The sequence below is a fragment of the Musa acuminata genome, chromosome BXJ1-9 (assembly GCF_036884655.1).
Source record: "Musa acuminata AAA Group cultivar baxijiao chromosome BXJ1-9, Cavendish_Baxijiao_AAA, whole genome shotgun sequence".
NCBI lineage: Eukaryota > Viridiplantae > Streptophyta > Magnoliopsida > Zingiberales > Musaceae > Musa > Musa acuminata.
The window spans coordinates 917,703-938,765 of NC_088335.1; the positions used below are offsets into that span (position 1 = coordinate 917,703).

At 38.8% G+C, this 21,063-nt stretch overlaps 3 protein-coding genes across 3 annotated transcripts; 1 reads left to right on the top strand and 2 right to left on the bottom strand.

Moving 5' to 3' along the window:
• Positions 1 to 1,640: 1,640 nt before the first annotated feature.
• On the bottom strand, positions 1,641 to 15,451 carry LOC135592293 (dihydrolipoyllysine-residue succinyltransferase component of 2-oxoglutarate dehydrogenase complex 2, mitochondrial-like). The gene is made up of 14 exons (XM_065081672.1): positions 15,305 to 15,451; positions 13,288 to 13,343; positions 7,925 to 7,985; positions 7,821 to 7,848; positions 7,650 to 7,720; positions 7,485 to 7,559; positions 6,523 to 6,578; positions 6,382 to 6,426; positions 6,014 to 6,277; positions 5,821 to 5,915; positions 2,846 to 2,936; positions 2,663 to 2,773; positions 2,308 to 2,502; positions 1,641 to 2,229 (listed from the first exon to the last, which is right to left on the bottom strand). Exons 1-14 carry the CDS (start codon positions 15,312 to 15,314, stop codon positions 2,038 to 2,040), a joined length of 1,350 nt encoding a protein of 449 aa, XP_064937744.1. The 5' UTR covers positions 15,315 to 15,451; the 3' UTR covers positions 1,641 to 2,037.
• A 52-nt stretch (positions 15,452 to 15,503) lies between these two features.
• Positions 15,504 to 17,268, top strand: LOC103975080 (protein JINGUBANG-like). Its single transcript, XM_009389990.3, has one exon. The coding sequence runs from the start codon at positions 15,612 to 15,614 to the stop codon at positions 17,121 to 17,123; it is 1,512 nt and encodes a 503-aa protein (XP_009388265.2). The 5' UTR covers positions 15,504 to 15,611; the 3' UTR covers positions 17,124 to 17,268.
• Positions 17,269 to 18,744: 1,476 nt separating this feature from the next.
• Positions 18,745 to 20,210, bottom strand: LOC103975081 (NAC domain-containing protein 83). The gene is made up of 3 exons (XM_009389992.3): positions 19,825 to 20,210; positions 19,421 to 19,707; positions 18,745 to 19,180 (listed from the first exon to the last, which is right to left on the bottom strand). The coding sequence occupies exons 1-3, from the start codon at positions 20,006 to 20,008 to the stop codon at positions 18,992 to 18,994; spliced, it is 660 nt and encodes a 219-aa protein (XP_009388267.1). The 5' UTR covers positions 20,009 to 20,210; the 3' UTR covers positions 18,745 to 18,991.
• Positions 20,211 to 21,063: the final 853 nt, after the last annotated feature.

Genomic DNA, 21,063 nt, shown 5'->3' on the forward strand with positions numbered 1-21,063 from the left:
CCGCCTACTTAACTTTATGCATCGTATTGGTTATTAGTCTTTACTTACTCTTTGCTCACACTTTCAAAACATTCGAAGTATTTGCACTCCTTACGTTGAGTTAGCTATTGCGATTCGCCTTCTCATTACTACCAAACTTCTGTAATGTAAGAAGTTTTGTGCGAAAAATATAAGGTTTTGTTCCAACTTTGAGTAAGTCTAATAGTTTTGGTAGCCTATAGGATTCTACCATCTTTACCATTATTTTTGCAGCCTACTCTTGTAAGTAGAAAATGTATGGCACTGCCTACTTCATTCTTTGGACGAGCATTCTTGTATTGACCTATAGTCTCCTACTTTTGGCTATTTAAATAAGAAGCTCATTGCTATCGATCTTATGAAGTTCTTTGGCTTTTGCATTTCAGTCTTATTTTAGTACTTGGAGTTTGTCTTTACATTATCTACCTCCTTGACATCTTTCATTACTAAGTACTCTCCCTCCATAAGAACAAGGGATCGATAAATTTATGGAAGTCATACTTATGCAGTATCATAGTGTTGCCATAACTATGGCCCTAGTACCCGTCGTCTCATATTTGTATATCTTTTCTTTGCGATCGATAGTCCACCTCTACAATATTGTAACACTATTCCGAGTTCACCTCCATTCTAATCGATGTTTGGTTTTAAGTAGCTAAGTCACTTTGGACCCACCATCGCTTCCTCACTCCTTTCGACCAATTGCTTCAGATTGCAACTCGTCTCTATCATCGTATTATAAGACTCACGTCAATTTTATTCTCCTTCGTAATAACTTGAATAGTAACACTATAGTATATTCTTTAAAAATACTCACCTTCGTATCCTCTTCCCTGTATCAAATCCTTGTGACCCCAACTTTGCCTCTCCAAATGTCCATTCGTTGGTCAAACAATTTGGTGTCAATTGTGCTGAGCATTCAAGTATGGTTTGAAACATGCAGAGTACCCAGCTATATCGATCACCAAAACATGCAGAGTACCCAGCTATATGGATGGAGCAGTTCCAGTTCCATTTGCACTGGTACTGGTGCAAGCAGAAGAGCAACCAGAGCACGAAGTTATGACCATTATGTATCCCGTTCTGCTCATAAAAATTTCAATAGAATTGTGTTCCTTTCCTGAGGAGCAAGACACAAGAGTTTGACCAAGAAATTGACACTTCTGATTTGTACACTTTCTGGTCCATCTTGTATCCAACAATGTTATCCTATTCGATCGAAGTCTTCACACCTGGAGTCCTTTAATCCTAGCGATGGCCTGACCTTTAAAATACTAACGATTGTATAATTTCACCGTAATCATGTTTCATTCGTTTGATTTTTTTTTTCCTTTTTCGAAATCTTGCATACGAGAAAGATTATGCCCAATCTACTTGATAAGATGAAAATGGCTCCCCTAACATTATGTCTAATCTTGTAATGTGTCTTACCATCTTACCTAATTCATTCATACCAAGTTCGGTGGTAGCATAACGACACACCATTCCGAGACGGATTGGCTTGGACATGTATAGATTTCACTGTACTGCTACATCATAAACCAAGCAATAATGTAAAAGGTTTATTGGACATGGATGGAAGAAACTAATCACATACAGAGATTACCTTCGACAACCAGCAATTTTATGATCATGCCCCGAAAGGGTGGGGTACGTGTAATTGTTGCAGCTCAAAGTATGCCTTACAGACTTGGACGACCAAGCGATTGTACAATGCTAAGAAACATCGAGTGTGAAAGCCTGAATGAGCCCGTGCTGTGCTTTCACTCGATATTGAACTTGAACAAATTGTAGCTAAAGTAAATACAATCTTACAAATCAATGTTCAATGTGACGGTGGAATCCAAATTTCACGGGGAGTCAAATGAAAGACCTCTGCTTTAGCAAAAACACAAGTCATGATGCAATTCATTGTGGTTGCCGAGAGCTTGTATATGAACTCGTAAATGATGCACCGAGAAGCAACGTGTTATCAAGTGATAAAAAAATCTCTCTCATGCCATCAGTAATCTGATGTGCCTACAAGTCAAGGAGAAGCCTTCGTGGATCTTCAACCACATCTTTAATACGTCGCAGGAAGAAAACAGCTTCTCTTCCATCAATTAATCTATGATCATAGGTCAGTGCAACATACATCATTGGCCTTGGGACAATGTTGCCACCAACCACCATAGGGCGAGATACTATGGAGTGCATGCCTAAGATCGCAGACTGCAGAAACATGTTATGTGAGGTCAGAGTACATCATGATCACAAGTTCCCATCTTTCTTAAGGTTTAGGTGTATTACTTGTGGGGGGTTGATGATCGGTGTACTCAGAAGGCTTCCATAGACTCCACCATTGGAGATTGTGAATGTTCCTCCAGCCATCTCATCTATGGATATTGTCCCGTTGCTTGCCTTCTTTGCAAGGGTGTTAATCTCCTTCTCTATTTCCGCAAAATTCATTCTATCAGCATTACGGATTACTGGAACCACAAGGCCCTGCAAAAAATTAAGAAATGAAATTCACAATTTAACTCTTAGTGTCTTGTAGTGCTCCAATGCTTGGATGCCAATAATGCAAAAGCAATAAATGTAGGACACCATGTATATATATCAATTGCTCAATCGAATCATCCAAATAGACGAGAAAGCACAGGACCTTAGGTGTACCAACAGCTATGCTGACATCGATGTAATCCCTGTATATAATATCATCACCATCAATGACTGCATTAATTATTGGCTGGTTTTGAAGTCCAGAAACAGCAGCCTAGCACCATGACAAGATAATAATGAATATACAGGCAAACAAAAAGAATACACAATGTTCACATGACAATACCTTGACAAAACCAGACATAAGTCCCAACTTCACACCATGCTTTTCCACAAAGGCATCTTTATAATCAAAACGGAGCTTCATCAGATTAGTCCTACAAAATAAAATACATTATGATAATGAAGCAGAACATATGGAAATTGATTCATATTTTTTTTTGTGAAAAGGGAGGAAAGAATCTCCACTCGAAGCTTTCATAAACAAAATACAGATATGAGAAGGAAAAATATAAAGGAAAGAATCTCCACTTGAAGCTTCCGTAAGCAAAGTACAGAAATGAGAAGGAAAAATATAAGGGAAGGAAAAGATTAACATTATCTATACATTAGAAAGCTGTCAGCAAATATTGAGTGAACTCAGGATGGAAGGGTTAGAACTTTTTAGATTTCCAATTTTATCCTCAAGATTTGACGATTGCCATCCAGCCTCATTCATCAAAGTGTTCACCTATCCTAGAGATTTTCTTACCACTCATGCTTCTCCATCTCTTTTTCACCCAACTCTAGTCTTAAGAGTGATTGCCCTTCGTCAACCCTTACTGCCCAACCCAAAAGCAGACATCTAATGCAGTCATAACTGCTACCTCCATGAAATTGTGCACCACAAATAGGATGACTTTGGACAAAAAGAGAAGTGGCTTGAGCAAAAGGAGAAGTGAATCCTTATTCTTTCTTTCATCTGAAAGAGGAAATCTGAATATTGTTATTAGGGATAATCATCGATATTTAAAGAATCAAAGATCCTTTAATGGGTACAGTTCACTCTCTGCATTAAGGTAATCAGTGTCTTTTGTCAACTGCCAGATGTGGACCATCAGTGAGGTCTGTTTTCCTATCCTGATCTCTGATTGACTTCATCTCTCCTTTCCAGTCCCTCCTTCCTGTTGCTCTCCTTGTTCTTGGTTTTCACTATTAACTCATTATTATCCACTCAAATATCAGTTTTGATTGTTCCAGAGAAACATAACAATTTTATGTAGAAAATTAGGTTAGATCAATAAACTTCTGCTTGGTTTGGGGGCCAATGTTATCGATTAAGACACAAATTGAGTTTATGAAGCCACATGATCTATGAACTCGCATTCGCTTAAAAGAAAAAAAAACACTTTTTTTTTTTTACATTAAAGCAAACTTATTTGTCGATTTCGGGTCCTTCTTTTTCTTGTTCTAAGAACCTTGCCTTCCTCTGCCCTCAAGAATCCAGTTGCTGGAGGACAACACTGGTATAGCCCTTGCCTCCAACACAAGGGCTAAACATAACTTAAAGTAGGGTGCTGCAACTACTAAGAAGCCTTGGATTCTGCACTGTAATGTTCAAGCTCCAGTAAAATCCATAAGAACTAGTTGTTAATACACTTTTGATGGTCATGTCAAGTACCCACCTTAACATACGCAAAGAAATCATCTTGTCAAATCATTTAATGCCTGTGAAACCATGAGACTGATGACCCTCAGACATGTTTTTCTGCTTCTAGTGAATACTCAAAACAAAGAACAATCCAATTACCACAACCAAAGCTCTGAAGAAATTAAAAAAGGAAAAGTTTAAGACTGATGACAACAGAATAACTCTCTGACATGAATGTTGTTAAAGTCGGTGTTGCACTCATAATTTCAGAATATGTTCTATAAGTACTACTATAAGTTGATGAGAATAAAATTTTCTTTTGTCATTTTCTAATCTCTTTATTAACAGATCAGATTCTTGTTGAGGATTTCATTTCTTATAGTTCAATGGACACACTTCTTCTAGATATTCAGCACTTATTTAGAAAAAATCTACTGCACCCATCAGTAAAGCACGAAATCAACTCTTCAAAATTTAATTTAGCTTAGTTGTGTGATGCAAGACACAATCGCAATGGATAGAGGAAACATATATATTTTTTGTAATATCAGAGGAATGGAAAATGAGAGAAGAAAGATCGCATCTCTGCTCTACCACAAGGAGGTAACCTCACATTACTCGCATATAGAGTGGGAAAGAACTTCAATTTATTAATTCATCATTTGATCCAATTACAATATCTTTTTCTCCTTTTTATAGACACAAAGTACAAGGATAAAAAGAAAAATATAGAAATCAATTAATGATTCCAATTACATAAATCAAATAAACATCTACTCTTTCCTTCTTCAAATAGATTTAATTTTCATAATCTTATTTTTTATTATATTCAAGATTGATAGCTTTTCATCTTTGTAGAATGATGAATCTTTGATATAGAGGTGAAATTCACAATCAAGATTCATAATCTTCAATCAAAATTAGATTTTGATTTTTTTTTTATTTTTCCTTTTTTTTTTTTTTTTTCTTTTTTCTTCCCTTTGAATGATATAAGAAACTCAAAAGCATTGGATATGTTGCCACATCATAACTTACAATATATGTGAGATGCCATATCCTTTTTTCTTCAAAGAATTCGAAAGAGCATGAGTCCATTCTTCAGGTAATGGCCATGTCAACTTCAGGGATACTTTTTGTTTAATTATTCCTTCTTTTATACATTGATATCAACATCTCATCAAACTTAAACTGTCTTGCATAAAGGATTGAGTATGTTGAACGAGCAGATTAAGATTTTCAAGTATGTACACAGATAATATAACAACCAAATGAACTTAATAATTTTTCTTAACACAATTATTTTGGTCACCTGCACATAGCAGATGGGAAAAACTGCCAGTTAGCAAATAAGGTACCATAACAGATGGAAGATATGTAAACTACCTTTAAGCTAAATGTCCATGTGACATTCATGAAATTACTATAATGTCATATGACTTTTCTTCTCCATTCATGAATCTAGATTCAATAATATAATACAACAGCAACAACAAAAAACAAGCTGTAATGCCTTTTTGGGATTTCAGCAATATGATATCACACAAAAAAGGGTAAAAGGAAAACATGCATTGTGCCAGGTCAGACAAACATCTCAGCAAGGTCAACAATTAAATAAGAACACAAATACTTACATGTCAACTTCGTTAAAAGTAGTCAGCATTGCAAACGTATTCTGTGAATCCTTCAAACGTGTTGCAACCCTTTTTCTTAGTCTTGGCATAGGAACCTGCAATTGCAATAGGTTCAAAAAATGGGAAATGCCATCCTATGAAAGATTTTCACTGTCTCATGCAACTTTAAAATCTTTATTCATATGAGACTTACTCGTCTTTCTCTTTCTTTAGGAGGTAGCTGAGGTTCTGAAGGTGAAGCTTTGGGAGGTGGGAGGGATGGTGTTTTTGGCTTCTCTTTGATGGGAGCTTCCACTTTTGGCATTTGTTTATTGATTTTCTCCTTCTTGGCAGGAGATGTAGTATCTTTACCTACTTTTTCATCTGATGGAGCAACATGAGTGTCTGCTGGAGCAGACTTGGAGATAACAGCAACCTTTGTTCCTGGAGTGACTGTATCCCCTTCCTTGGCAATGAACTGTTGATAACATATGGCCACTAAATATTCCACAATCATAACCAGAATTCCAAGAAAACAATATAAAAGAATACTATCTAAAGCAGCACAAATTGGTCCCCAACCTTTTGGATAATGCCAGCTTCAGGACTAGCTACATCAATAGTCACCTGAAATATACATACAAAACAAATGAGTTGACTTCGGCTTCACCCACTCTGTAACCTTAACTAACTCAAAATGTTGTAAATTATGAGCAGTATTACCTTGTCAGTTTCAACCTGCGCAATTGGTTCATCAACTTCAACCCTATCACCAGGTTCTGTTCCAAATATCATCACTGTAAGAGCCAAATTTGCACTATTTGAACAATAATGTGCATCTTGACATGCATGACCCACAACAAAAGGGCTGGACCCATCCCTAGAAGTTTCTGTCTCAGGGAGAGACAGTCTCATAATATGAAGGGAACTGACATAAATCCAACTTCTTTGAACATTTGGCAAAGAGAGCATGCAAGCATTTATGAGAATATGCACACAGGTCATAGACAGACTGCTAGGCTCTGCACAGGACATGAAGGCGAAACCTTTCACTTGTGGTCTAATTAATAGGGAACTGAACTCTAGAGTTGAATAATTCCATGTGATTGATGGTGACTAAAATGCCTACACCCAAAAACTTATAAAAAAATTTGGTGATATTGAGTCATTGACCATGCATTATACCATACTAGAAAGAAAAGCATCTTATCTAGTTCTTTGGGTCTAAGAGCCCCAAAGTTAGTTTATGATTTTATATGCTTTGATCAAGATCATGATTCAGTCTCTGGCTGAAATAGGTTGCTGTTTTGCAGGAACAAGATATTTGATTGTTCACTTTTAACTGACTGAATGTGTAGTGAGGGTGTTTCCAGAAGTAATTTTGTCTGCACATACACAAGGAATGTTAGATTACTCTCAATGGAGCAACTATTAATTTGGTCACATAAATTAATGGACAGTTGACATAACTTTTCTTTATATATTTCTTAATTTTAATCTTCTTACTCTATAGGGTTTTTTCATATCTTGATCAATCCCGATCATCTGATCTGGACCTGCCAATCCCAATCACAATTTAGCAAACTTCTGATACATATGCATATAGACATAATTTTTGTGTACATGTCTTCTCAGACATGCAAAAAAGAAATTTGTTTGGGGAAAGGGGAGAGTGAAATACATACTCTTCAGGAAAGTTGCTAAAGTCCCATCAGTTATAGATTCACCCATGAATGGAACAACAGCATCGACAAGGTCACCTTCAACAGAAGAGAAAAGAAGAAAAAAAATCAGTTTCTAACAAGAAATATCTAAAACTTAACAGAGCTGGTGGAGCAGAAAAATCTTACTGCTCTCAGAAGCAAATGACCTACTCCATAATAGGTAAGAGGAGGCTCTTGGGAGAAATGTTGTAGCTTCCCTGCAATACTCATGCAAAACTATGTAAAACAACTAGGAAGCAGAATTCTCAAGTATGTAAACAATTAGGTTAGAAATTTGAAAAGTTTCCAGCCACTAACCTCATAGGCTTTGCACAGATAGAGCCACCTGAAATCATTATAATATAAAATGCTCAAGTTCTACTACTGTGAGATAACTATATTAATCATAGAAACATCATCACCTAGGAGAATCTGATGGCTAAAGTGCCGAACATGTCCATTACTTCTCAAGAGGAACAATGTCTGCAAGAAAGGTGATGATGATAAGAGTATTCGGTACCTTGACGGACCTATAGAAAACTGATTAAAAAATCAAAGTAAATGCATCAAGTTACACAGTAGAATCCACTTCGGCATAGGTTAGGCATTATATATGCTTCTAAATCAGAAATCAACAGTATGAGTGCATTTGACCAAAAGAACCTAAACAAGTTCACCAGCATTCTAAAGAGAAGTAATTGGAACATATTGGGGGAAAAAAATACAAAGCCACAATAACAAGAAAGCATAAACATCAAATTTCTTGCTGAAAAATAAATCATACTCTAGCATAGTAAAGTGGGATTGGTGTCATGACCAAAATTTTCAGAAAATTCAGAAAATAATCATTACATAGTCCTTTGTAACTATAAGAGAACTTAAAAATCAGCTGCATTCTGTACAGTTAGAAAATTTTGTGAAATCATCATGCCCCAAGTTTACAAGTGCATGTAAGGATTCCTTACTTTTAGGAGTCCTTAATTTTAGGGATTTGATATTAATCTTTATTTTCCTATTTAGTTTTTCCTAGTTATGGTAAGAGTTTTTGAGTTTTAGGAGTCCTTTGATATAACAAATTAGGAAATGCTATTTATTACTATATATATGTAATGCCTTTGGCTACTTTTCTCAAACAATCAAATACAATTCAAAGCCTTTGGCTAGCTTGGAGGTTGATCCTCTTGAAGCGATCAAAAGGAGGTTGATTCCCTCGAAGCGATCAAATCACTATCTATTTTCTTAAATAAAGCCCTAGGGTTTTATCATCTGATAACAGAGCAGTGTGTCCTCAATGTTTCTAAAGTTCTTGTGGTGTGTCCTCGACGTTCTTAAAGTTCTTGTGGTACTTATTCGGCATTCCCTCAATCTCCTCTCCGACGTTGCCACAAGCCCCGACGCCCACACTGCCAACAATGACTTCACCTTCAACGCCAAGTAAGCAGTGCTCATGCCCTTGATCCGAAATCATAAACAAAACTTAGGAATTATAGATTTACAATCATACGCAATAACTACTAACAATTCTATGAAAGCTAAATTTGAAGCATTAAAAGTAAAAATTGAGAGCAGGCTACAAGAAACTATCAATGATTTCAAAAAAAGTTTGCTTGAGAATTTTAGCAAAATTCAACAAAATGGAAATTCGACTTCTACAAGTAAATAACCTGACTGATCTGAATTCACAGGAAGAAGTTACCACGAGCATCCACGAGCATGAAAATAACTACCCTCATATGAAAGTAGAATTTCTTAGATGAAAAGATGAAGATTCGACGAGTTGGATTTCTAGAGTAGAGAAATTTTTTCGCTTTCATAAAACTCTAGAAGATTCTAAAGTGAAAATAGCTTCAATCCAACTAGATGAGAATGCTATTCAATGGTATGATTGGCATAAAATTTGTCATGAAGTTCCCTTATGGGAGCAGTTCAAGAAAGGACTTTTTATTCGTTTTGGACCATCCAAATATGAGAATGTTGAAGGGCAGCTTGCCAAGATTTGCCAGACTTCTACTATGTTAGAGTATCAAAGTTGATTTGAACAATTATCAAATCGGACTAAAGATTGGTTTGAAAAACAATTGGTGGGAGCATTCATTGAAGGTCTTAATTCAGACATTCATTGTGAAATTAAGGCTCGCCAACCTCGCACTATGAGAATAGCAATTTCTTTTGCACGATTACATAAAGAAAAAAAATTAACATGGAAAATCGTCGAACCAGGAGTGTTAATAAACAGGTGATCAGCAATTCAACTACTCCAACCATTCCTAATCGAAATTCTAATACTAGAAGACTAACCCAAGAGAAACTCAAAGAATGATCAACAAAGGGCTTGTGTCGACATTATGATAAAACGTGGAGTAGGGAGCATCGATGTAAGCAAGAAAAACTTTTGATGATTGAACCAATTGAGGAGAAACGAGAGATTGAGACAGTAGACTCTGATCATAAAGGTATTGATAACAATGAGATTATTGAACCTATCACATACTGTTCATGCATTAGCTGGCTATTATAATCCTTAAACTATGAAAGTTGAAGGATTTTTGAAACACCAACCTTTTACTGTTTTAATTGATATTAGTAACACCAAAAATTTTATGGATAACAAGGTTGCCATGTGATTGACCTATTGTATTGAACACTGTGATAAATTCGAGGGCCAAGAATTGCTCGTGAATTTTTTTCTTACTACCATTGGAGGACCATGAGGTTGTGCTTGGAATTGAATAGTTATTAACTCTGAGCGATATCTTTTGGAATTTTTCTAAATTAATTATGAAGCTTTTTATCAACTGAAAGCAAGTGATCCTAAAGGGAAAGCTATTTTATTGAACAAAGAGTTTCTTCTTTAGCACAGCAAAAATGAGTCACTAAGCTATTGGGTTTCAACTACGGGATTATTTATAAGAAGGGGAGTGAGAATTTAGTTGCAGATATACTTTCTCGCCTTCCAGAACAAGTTGAACTAATGGCTATTTCTACTTCTACTTGCAAAACACTAGAACTTATTAGGAGTGAATGGTTAAATGATCCTAAAATTCAAGATGTTATTAAAAAGTTAAAAGAAGATCCAACTTCTATTCCTAATTATAGTTGGGATCTCATAGGTTTGCGCTACAAGGGCAGAATTGTTTTGGCACCAAATTCTTTTTATCATAATATAATTTTGAAGGAGTTTCATTCATCACCAGCTACGGGTCATTCTGGATTTTTTCGTACATACAGACGCATCTATCTACCTTTTTATCGGAAGGGTACGAAGAAAATCATCAAGAAGTTTGTTGTAGAATATGATGTTTGCCAGTGCCACAAAGGTGAGATAGTTGCTACCTCGGGTTTGCTTCAGCCTCTTCCTATTCTTGATGATGCTTGGACCGACATATCCATGGATTTTATTGATGGACTTCCACCATCTCAAGGTAAAACCATCATCTTTGTGGTTGTGGATCGCCTTATAAAATATACTCATTTTTGTGCTATACGACATCCTTATACTGCTCCAAGCGTTGCTCGCACTTTTGTTGAGAATATAATGAGTTGCATGAAATTCCACGTTCCATTGTTAGTGATCGAGATAAAATTTTTACTAGTACCTTCTAAAAGGAGCTCGTTCGCTTGCAAGGTACCAAGTTGAATATGAGTACTGCTTATCACCCACAAACAGATGGGCAAACTGAAGTGGTGAACAGATGTATAGAAAACTATCTCAGATGTTTTACCAGTGATAAACCAAAGGAGTGAATGAAATGGCTTCCTTGGGCAAAATGGTAGTACAATACCACTTATCACTCTTCTACTAAAATAACTCCTTTTAAAGTGGTTTATGGTCGACTTCCTCCCATAATTACAATATGCATGCCTGGTTCTTCTATGGTTGATCAAGTGGACAAGGAATTGCTTGATAGGGATAATATTATTCAAATTCTAAGAGATAATCTTACAGTCTCACTAGCTAGAATGAAACAACAAGCTAATAAGCATCGTAGTGAGAGAGAATTTGCAGTGGGTGATTGAGTTTTTCTTCGACTTCAGCCTTACAAGCACACTTCTACAAAAGTTCGGTCTTCTATGAAGCTGTCTCCTCAATTCTTTGGGCCTTATAAGGTGGTGGAACGTATTAGCCCAGTTGCTTATGGCTTGGACTTGCCAACAAGCTCTAAGATACATCCAGTTTTTTATGTTTCTTGTCTTAAAAAGAAGTTAAGTGAGGATGATGTGATGCAACACCATTTGCCAGATATTTCTTCTACTGGTGAGGTTCAAATTCTACCTCAAGCCATACTTGATCGACGTGTTGTGATGCATCATAGATATCCTCTCACTGATGTGGTTGTTCAATGAGCCAACCTACCAATTGAAGATACCACTTGAGAGTCTTACAAAATGTTGAAGGAGAAGTTTCAAGAATTCGTAGCTGCTCAATCTTGAGTACAAGACTGTTTTGGAGAGGCGGGAAATGTTAGGATTCCTTAATTTTAAGAGTCCCTAATTTTAGGGATTTGATATTAATCTTTATTTTCCTATTTAATTTTTCTTAATTATGGTAGGAGTTTTTGAGTTGTAGGAGTCCTTTGATATAACAAATTAGGAATTACTATTTATTAGAAATCTTAGTCCTAGTTGGCTAAGGATTAATAACTCTATATATATGTAATGTCTTTGGCTACTTTTCTCAAACAATCAAATACAACTCAAAGTCTTTGGCCAACTTGGAGGTTGATCCCCTCGAAGTGATCAAATCATTATTTATTTTCTTAGATGAAGTCCTAGAGTTTTATCAGTGCATAATTAGTAGTTGGAGCACATGTTCTGGGAAACTAAAGAACTTTTCCAAAATAGATTACTGAAAGACCATATTTTAGATTCACCCAAATTGTGGACTTGAAATTGATTTAATCTTGTTCAAGCTTTTAAAGGTCCTCCATCTTTACTTAACACCTTCTATCTTTCTAACCATATTTTACTTCTTGTCTTCTTCTACTATTTTTTTAAAAACTAAATGTCCTTGCTCTTTCTCCGCTTACTTACTCGTCACTTTATCGTTGGTCCATATTATTGCACTATTTCCTACAAACAACAGGTAATTCTTGCTTTTGCTTTCATGGTTTCACGTTGACCACTCTAAACATCAAAAGCCACCAAGAAAATAAAGGACCTTATACTTTCACCTGATTCCTGGTAGCTGTATCTCCCAAGATTTCTCCCAAAAAATAAACATGAGCAGAAAATATTGAAGGGTCGCTGTCTCTTTGGCTCAACAAAATAAATTCCAAGACAAGTTTATGCATCTCTAAAAGACTCAATTCTACTGGACTTTCTTGCTTCAGAATAGTGTACATCAAATCTTGAAATCCGGCAATCCCATGTCAAATAATAATCATGCTGATTTTACTCTTTGATAGTCACTTAAGATTATCTTTTTTTCCTCGTCCCATAAAGATCGTCTCCCTCCAGATCCACATCTCGTGTCATGGTATGCTAAGTGATCCAAATGGTACCAAATTTAACCAGAATCAGACGACACCGCACAAGCACTATGACCGCACAACACTATATCTCTTTGTCACGACGACGCAATTACGAAACACAAGAGGGAAAAAGGAAAATCGCATAATTTATGAGAAAAAGAACACGATATAGCATCGAATTGAATCAAACTCTAGCTCGTAGCAAACAAACCTATCAAAATATCACCGAATAAGAAAAAAAGAATAATGCTTGCGGATCCTAAATTTTCGTTGGGGGATCGGAAGTGAATCGGAAAAAAAGGAAAAGAGCTTACTGCAGGAGGGCGACGGATCATCCGACGAGCGAGATTCGAAGCCATCTCCGATGGATCTGAAACGAAGCACGGAGGACGAAGGACTATGTCATTCTTTACATTTGAGAGAGAAGGGAAAGATATTAAGCGTGGGATAAATCTTATTTTTGCACTTATTTTGAGTGTTTCTTCTCGCGGCTTCCTTTCTTTTCTTTTCGAGGGTGTCAACATGTAAATAACTATTTTTATTTTATTATGTAAATATACATAATTCTTATAAATTCATTTGTGCGAATTTTTGAAAAACAAATAATTTTAAAAAAATTTCACAAAACACTCTTTTTGCATGAAAAAGCTTCTTTTACTTTGTCTCCATCGAACTCATCGTCGCCTTAGTCATGCACCGTTGCACTCACCTCTTATATCATCATTCGTCTTCATAAATCATATTGGTCCTTATCATATTTTCTCCTATGCACATTACTCTTATTGTTTTTGCTTATGGCATAAATCACTTACTCTTATTGTTCTTGCTCTAACTCTCTTCATCTTTTATTCCGTTGGACATGCTTTTTAAGTTTTTTTTATCTTCGTCAACTTTAGCATAGGCACCTCATGATAGAGAGGTAAGTGGATTAGATCATAAGAGAAAACAACAAGAGCAAAATACATAATGATACGAGGTTAACAAGCTAGAGACGACAAAGAGAAGACATGTAAAGATGAGACCGACAAAGGCTAATGTGATCCGTGTGATGATAATATTATTATTTTAAAAAATTCTACTAAGAATTATTGGAAGTTGGGGCACTATCCATAAATCGAAACCTTTTCCATGAATTTATCAAAGAGCAATTTTTTATTTTTTAGTGATTTTTTTCCATAATATTCAAAAAAATCTCTAGAAGTTTCCAAAATGCTCCTTACCATTTCAATTCCTTAAATAATTTTTTTATTACTTGTTTGACCCGTTAGTATTAAAGTTTTATTTTACTGATGGTTTTATTAAACCGATTGTAGAATGTAATAATATATTGTATAAATTTAAAATAATTTTATGTTTCAAATAATAAAAACATGATAAAATACTAATAGGTAAAATAATATAATAATTTAAATGAATAAACTAAAAAACTTAAGCATTATATAAAAATAATAATATTTGAATTCACTAACTAGATTAGTGTAAAACAGTGTATATGTTTTTCTCATTTGGCATATTTCATGTCAAAAAGTTGGAAAGATAGCTTATAAAAATATAAATTAAAATTGATGATGGAAATCTAATTATAATGTAGACATTACTTATATAAACATTCAGTGTTTAATGGAAAGGGAAAAGATGTAATTATAAACAATATTTAAAAAAAGAGTGGAAAATGACTTTTTATTTTATTTTAAAATAACATAATCCATTAATGAACATTAAAATAATAACAATAAATCATAGTGTACTAATTATTTGGGTCATCTTTTACTGTGATTGAATTAATAACATTTGAACTTTTATGTATAGTTTTTAGTAATATTTTTTCTGAAAAACAAAATAAGACGGTGTGGAATCATTTATGTAGTTTCATGTAGTATTATGTTCTTTTCCGGCGTAACTTTATTCTAAAACAACATAATCATAATATGTCCATTAGTGAACATTAGAATAATAATAATAAATCATAATGTTCTAATTATTTAGGTCAGCCATTTGGATCTTTTATTGTGATTAGGTTAATAACATTTGAGTTTTTATGTATAGTTTTTAATGCTAACATTTGACATTTGTAGGTCTCCTTAAATAAGCAGATACCATCCTTAAGATGTTCTTCGTTTTATCTCTTATGAAATGTATAATTAAATTATTCATAAATTAAAATATTTTTTATTATCCTTTATATTATTTTTATATATCGATATCAGTATTTTTATCTCTGTATATATATATATATATATATATATATATATATATATATTCTCACGACCCCAAAGCCGGAGAACGTGCAGCCAGTTAGTGAGGCCATGCATGACATCATGATTGGATTACCTGACATCATCCTTGTGAGAGGAGCACCCTGTTCCCTGACGCGGGTGAGACAGGTGAATCTCCATCGTGGTTCCCTGCGCTCCTGCGGCGGGCCGAGTTCTCCTCCGTTCCTCCCTCTGATTCCTCTCCACCTCACGCGTGTCGCCTCCCCCCCCCCCCCGGTCCCTTCCCTCCTCTTCCTTTCGCATTGCCTTGCTATCATCTTTCCTCCCCTCCATTCTCCGCTCCCCCCCACCCCCTCTCTCTCTCTCTCTCTCTCTCTCTCTCTCCCTCTCACTTTGAATCCCTTCTGCGACCATTTGCATATATGAAAGACGGATCAAGAAGAGGATGTGGTGGTGGCGGCAACAGAGGCCGGGATCTTTTCGAAGAAGCTGGCGGTGGCCTACCCCGGCCCTCCAAGTTCTCAGCGCTCATGCACTCCGAGCCCCTCGTCAGGTCCACCAGTGAGGAAGAGTTTCCCACCCGCCACAGCAACGGCTCCGCCGCCAGCCCCGGCTATTATTCTGACCACAGCTCCTCCACCACCCTCACACAAACCTCCTCTGCCGACAGTTCCCCTTTCCGCTTGTCGCCCTGGAACCACGAACCTGCCACCAACCTCTTCTTCGATTCCTCTGGCGGCCCTCCTGCTCCCATGGCCACCACTGCCACCGACCTCTTCAACTCCGGCACCGGCCTCGTCGGCTCCCTCGTCCGCGAGGAAGGCCACATCTACTCCCTCGCCGCCACTGGCGACCTCCTGTACACCGGATCAGACAGCAAGAACATCCGAGTGTGGAAGAGGCAGAAGGAATTCTCTGGTTTCAAAACGGCAAGCGGCCTCGTGAAGGCCATCATCATCTCCGCCGACCACCGCGTGTTCACAGGCCACCAGGACGGCAAGGTCAGGGTCTGGAAGGTCTCCCCCAAGAATCCGCGCGTCCACAAGCATATCGGCACGCTCCCGCGGCTCAAGGACCTGCTGAAGAGCTCCATGAACCCAAGCAACTACGTCGAGGCCCGGTGGCGCCACCACCGCTCCGCTGTCTGGATCCGACACATCGACGCCGTGTCCTGCCTCTGCTTGAGCGAGGACCAGAGCTTGTTGTACTCGGGGTCGTGGGACCGGACGCTGAAGGTGTGGCGCGTGGAGGACCTGCGGTGCATCGAGTCGGTGAACGCCCACGACGACGCCGTCAACGCGGTGGCGGTGGGGTTCGACGGGCTGGTCTTCACCGGCTCGGCCGACGGCACGGTGAAGGTGTGGAGGAAGGAGGAGGTGCCCAAGCCGGACAAGAAGAAAGGATGGAAGAAGCCAGGCGGCCTGACGAGGCACGAGCATGCGCTGACGCTCGTGCGGCAGGACATGGCGGTGACGGCGCTGGTGGTAAACGCGACGGCGGGGGTGGTATACGGGGGGTCCTCCGACGGCGGGGTCAGCTGGTGGGACCGGAGAGGGGTCAATGGAGCAGGCAGGTGCGGCGGGGTGCTCCGGGGGCACAAGGTGGCGGTGCTGTGCCTGGCGGTGGCGCGGAGCCTGGTGTTCAGTGGGTCCGCGGACAAGACGATATGCGTGTGGCGGCGGGAGGGGGAAGGGGGACACGTGTGCCTCTCGGTGCTGACGGGGCACACGGGGCCGGTCAAGTGCCTGGCCGTGGAGCCGGACGCTGACGACGGCGGGGCGGGGATGTGGGTGGTGTACAGCGGGAGCTTAGACAAGTCCGTCAAGGTGTGGAAGGTGGCGGACAGTCATCCACCGCCGCGGCGGCAGCAGTGGGACTCCGATGCCGCTTCGCCCTACGAGGAGCGGGACGCGCCACGCTTCGATACGTATTGATCGAAGGGAGAGACTGGCATGGCCTCAACCGTCATTGTATCCAAGATTACACCGTTATCTGATTCCTGAAAATAATCTAATAACTTTTCAACTGTTTTCATGAGAAGATATTGCCAAGTTTATTGGTGACTCGATGGGTTACGTCACGGATGAGGTTTTACGTTGGATGACGATACCAAAACGTCACTCACAACAAACTTTGTCGGGCAGAAGAACACTTGGGAAGCAGTTATGTCCGCATGTTATTTTAGAGATCTCTACATGTTTTACTAAGCCAAGCTTTATCTGATCAGGCTAATTATATATACATATATATATATATATATATATATATATATATATATATATATATATATATATATATATATATTATGTCTCCTTCTTTGCTGTGCTAAGTTCCAAATGGTGGTTTCCCAACCACTTCACAATCACAATTTAATTATATTGATTTGGACTAAAAGCAGATTTGAAGTGGTGAGTACGATTGCAGACATGCCGAGTTGTAATCGGCCGGGAACGATATTATAACTTAACGAGTATTTTTATAGTACCCGCCATAATTAATAAAGCTAAATCATTAAACCAAACTGCGTGGAATGTTCATTACAATCACATATTTCACTCTCATCATGTCTTAAGGTTGTACTCTGTGTCATGCTAGATCCAAATTATGAGCTGGATTAGACTCGTGACTAAATTATGAGCTTCCACCTTTTGCAGATTTGGAACTTTTATCCCCCACCGTCGATAATGCGATACTTCCTGGAAGCATTTGTATCGTGTGTTCCACAAGAATAATCCTCGTCTCGTATTAACTGGCGGTGGACACAACCTGTAGTTGGAAGCTTCATGAGCTTGATCGCTTCCAAGAGTTGCTAACCTACCCTCCGTGTACATATTCATATATTGTTTATAAGGATGATGTCAATAGTGAGATGCGACGAGAAAAATCTCATCTGGAAGAATGAAAACTTGAATTTAATGCTGGAAAGAAGTATAATCCTACCGTAGAAGAGTGGTTGCTAAGGTGGAGGTAACGTCAGAATCTGTGGGATCAGCTTTAGCTCGTCGGTTAATACCGTCCAAATGATTGTCCATTTCTGGGCCATGTCTTCGTCATGGACACCTCCAAAACTCTGGATGATTACAAGTGGCTGTGGAGTAGGAGAAAGTTAATTGCAAGTGGTCCGGGGAAGACGGTCTTTGCGGAATCAAGATGGACACATCGCACATCACCACTAATGGTCCTCAAATGCTTGATTCAAAGACGTAGATATCACTTGAAGATGGGATGGTTTGCGTTTGTGCATAGACGGACATTGTTCTTGGAGATGCCCTCGAAATGCTTGTTCATTAATTGCTTATGAAGTTGCAGTTTAATGAAATATTCTTTGGACTATGTGGTAAAGAGTCCCGATGACAGACAGCTTTGTGTTTGCATAAAGCATGGACAAGGGTATGCCATCCTTGATCAAGCAAGAACCGCAGCTTAAGAATGCATGGCTGGATCCATATCAGAGGTCAAACAAATGCTCTTCTCTGTTGCCAAGGCAAAATCTGGCTCAAAATATTCTTGGTGAAGATGATGTTTGTCAAGCGTATCCATATCAGTGGTAGGAAGTAAGGATAAAGGTCGGATTAATTATTGAACCATGTGTTTACAAGCAGGAAACTTTAGAGAGAAGATGCAGAGACTTCAAATCCTAGAGTTAAGCGCTCTTTGTGTATTCTCACTAGGTTTCCGATCAGGGAAAGAACATACAGACTAAACTTTGATACAGCAACGCGAAACAACTGATATAATTGGCCTCTATTCCTCAGGGAGATGAACTCATGATTTCTTCGAAGAGCTCAGCGACACAGCTCCTCTAAGGCGAAGAGGATGAGGATGGTGTCTGATCGCTCTCTCTCTGCTGCATGAAATCAATGAAACCAGCGGCACTGCTTCTAATCTTGCCCTCGTCGCGGTCTTGTTCAATCTCATCGACCATGTTGGTGGTTCTTCTCTTCTTAAAAATGCGACAGAGCACCCAATCTTGGTTTGGAACCATCATACCCTGCATGATAGACAACATATTTGAAGAATTCAGCAAACAGTTCCATTTATCTCCGTCTGACGTAGTTTTTCTTCTCTGTTCTCCTGTTACTTGGTAGAAAGATAGAAGATGATGGTTTCACTCCGACGTCGGAATAAGATCAATGCTAATTTCCAACTTACAACGACTAGGATCGCACACGCACTTGCATAATCTTAAGTGAAGATTACTAAAAGGCAAACGTTGGCATTAGAAACTCACATGAGTTGAGTTCTTCCTTTGCGGAAAGATCAAGGCTGGGTTATCAGAGCCGGCAAGGCTATACTCATGCATAATCCAATCAGTTCGAGAACCAGCAGGAAGTTTTCCTCTGTAAAAGATCAAAACCTTTTTGATCCCCACCACCTGGTTGCACCCGGAAGCTACGATCTGCTTGTCCTTACCTGTGGCCTTCCAGTAACCGGAGCTCGCCGCCCGGTTCGATCGCTTGCCATTAGGATACCTGGACTTTCTAAGGTTGAAGAAGTACCTCTCTCCTTGGCACGCACCTGCACGAGTATTTGGAGGAGCCATCACTTGGACTGAGCGGTAGAATCGAAGACGACTCCGAAATGACTTGTGATAGTAATTTGTATCATCAAATATGCACATAGTATCATACTAACCAGGTAAGTTCCACGGATCGTGCTTCCTGAGATCGATATCGGGAATGAAGAAAGCTGGCAATGGGCAGGAGAAGACCTTCCTCTTGAGGTACTGAACAACTAGCTCTTCATCGCTGGGGTGGAACCTAAACCCGGGGGGCAGCCTCAAAGCTCCACACCTTACAGGACTCGGCTTGTGATCCATTTGAGTGTGTTATGATCCGACTTCTCGAGATCACAGTCCCATGTTATGCTGCTTTATTTATCCTTCAGTTCAGAGGATGGAAGAAGAGAAGGATCGAAGGACAAGGAAGAGGAGTAGTGGTGATGAAGGGAGGAGATAAAAGGGAGAGTTCTTTATAGAAAAAGGTTGCGGAAAGAGGCCGACGACCACAGTAACGTGAAGCAGAAAACTCGAGCAGTCTGATGCAATGTAATGAGAAGGAAAACAATGTGCGGCGATAGGGATTGGGAGACTTATGCTTCGAAATTATTGAGCAGACTCCTGCGGTGCGAGTAATTCCATCACGATAAGCAACCGCACAAAAAACTAATATCGAACACTCGAGAGTTGGACACACTGGTAAGCTAATCTATTACTTGCACAGGCACATCAACGTTGGTATGAGTTGGCAGTGGGTCCTTGGTGTCTAACCCAATGGATATGCAGAACAAAAGGGGTTTCTCCTTGTGTGACTCGACATGATTGAGCTGAATTAACCTCCCCAACAGGCATTGCTATTCTCTGTTAGAGAAATTACGTGATGCTTCACGAGAAAATTGTGTTGATCCTCGTCACTCTTGGATTACTTTCCTGCTGGAAATTGACGTTGGAGTGGCGGGAGGAGTTATTATTTTGAGTATACCGGAAATGCCCTAACCCTTTGGGTTGCCTATCCGTGGCATCGTGAAGGGCCAATTAGTCATTGCAGGACGGATAACTATACGATGTCATGCTTACGACTGCGAAGCGTATGCGCCACCGGTTGTGAGATGATTTGATTGACCTTCATATTTAGGATTATTACATACGTCTCCGCATGAGATAGGCGAAGGGGACATTTTGGACCTGAAAAATAATATATAATCCAAAATGCGACTGAGTGCGGCTTTGGTGTAGCTTTGTCCACATTATTTTAAGATGGAGTGTCTCAGTTGGGCTTTCTCAAGCCAAATTGTTAGCTTAATGAATTCATTTCCACTTCCATTCTTAAGATGTAGGCGACTTCTTTCCACTGTTTTATTCATATTATACGTATA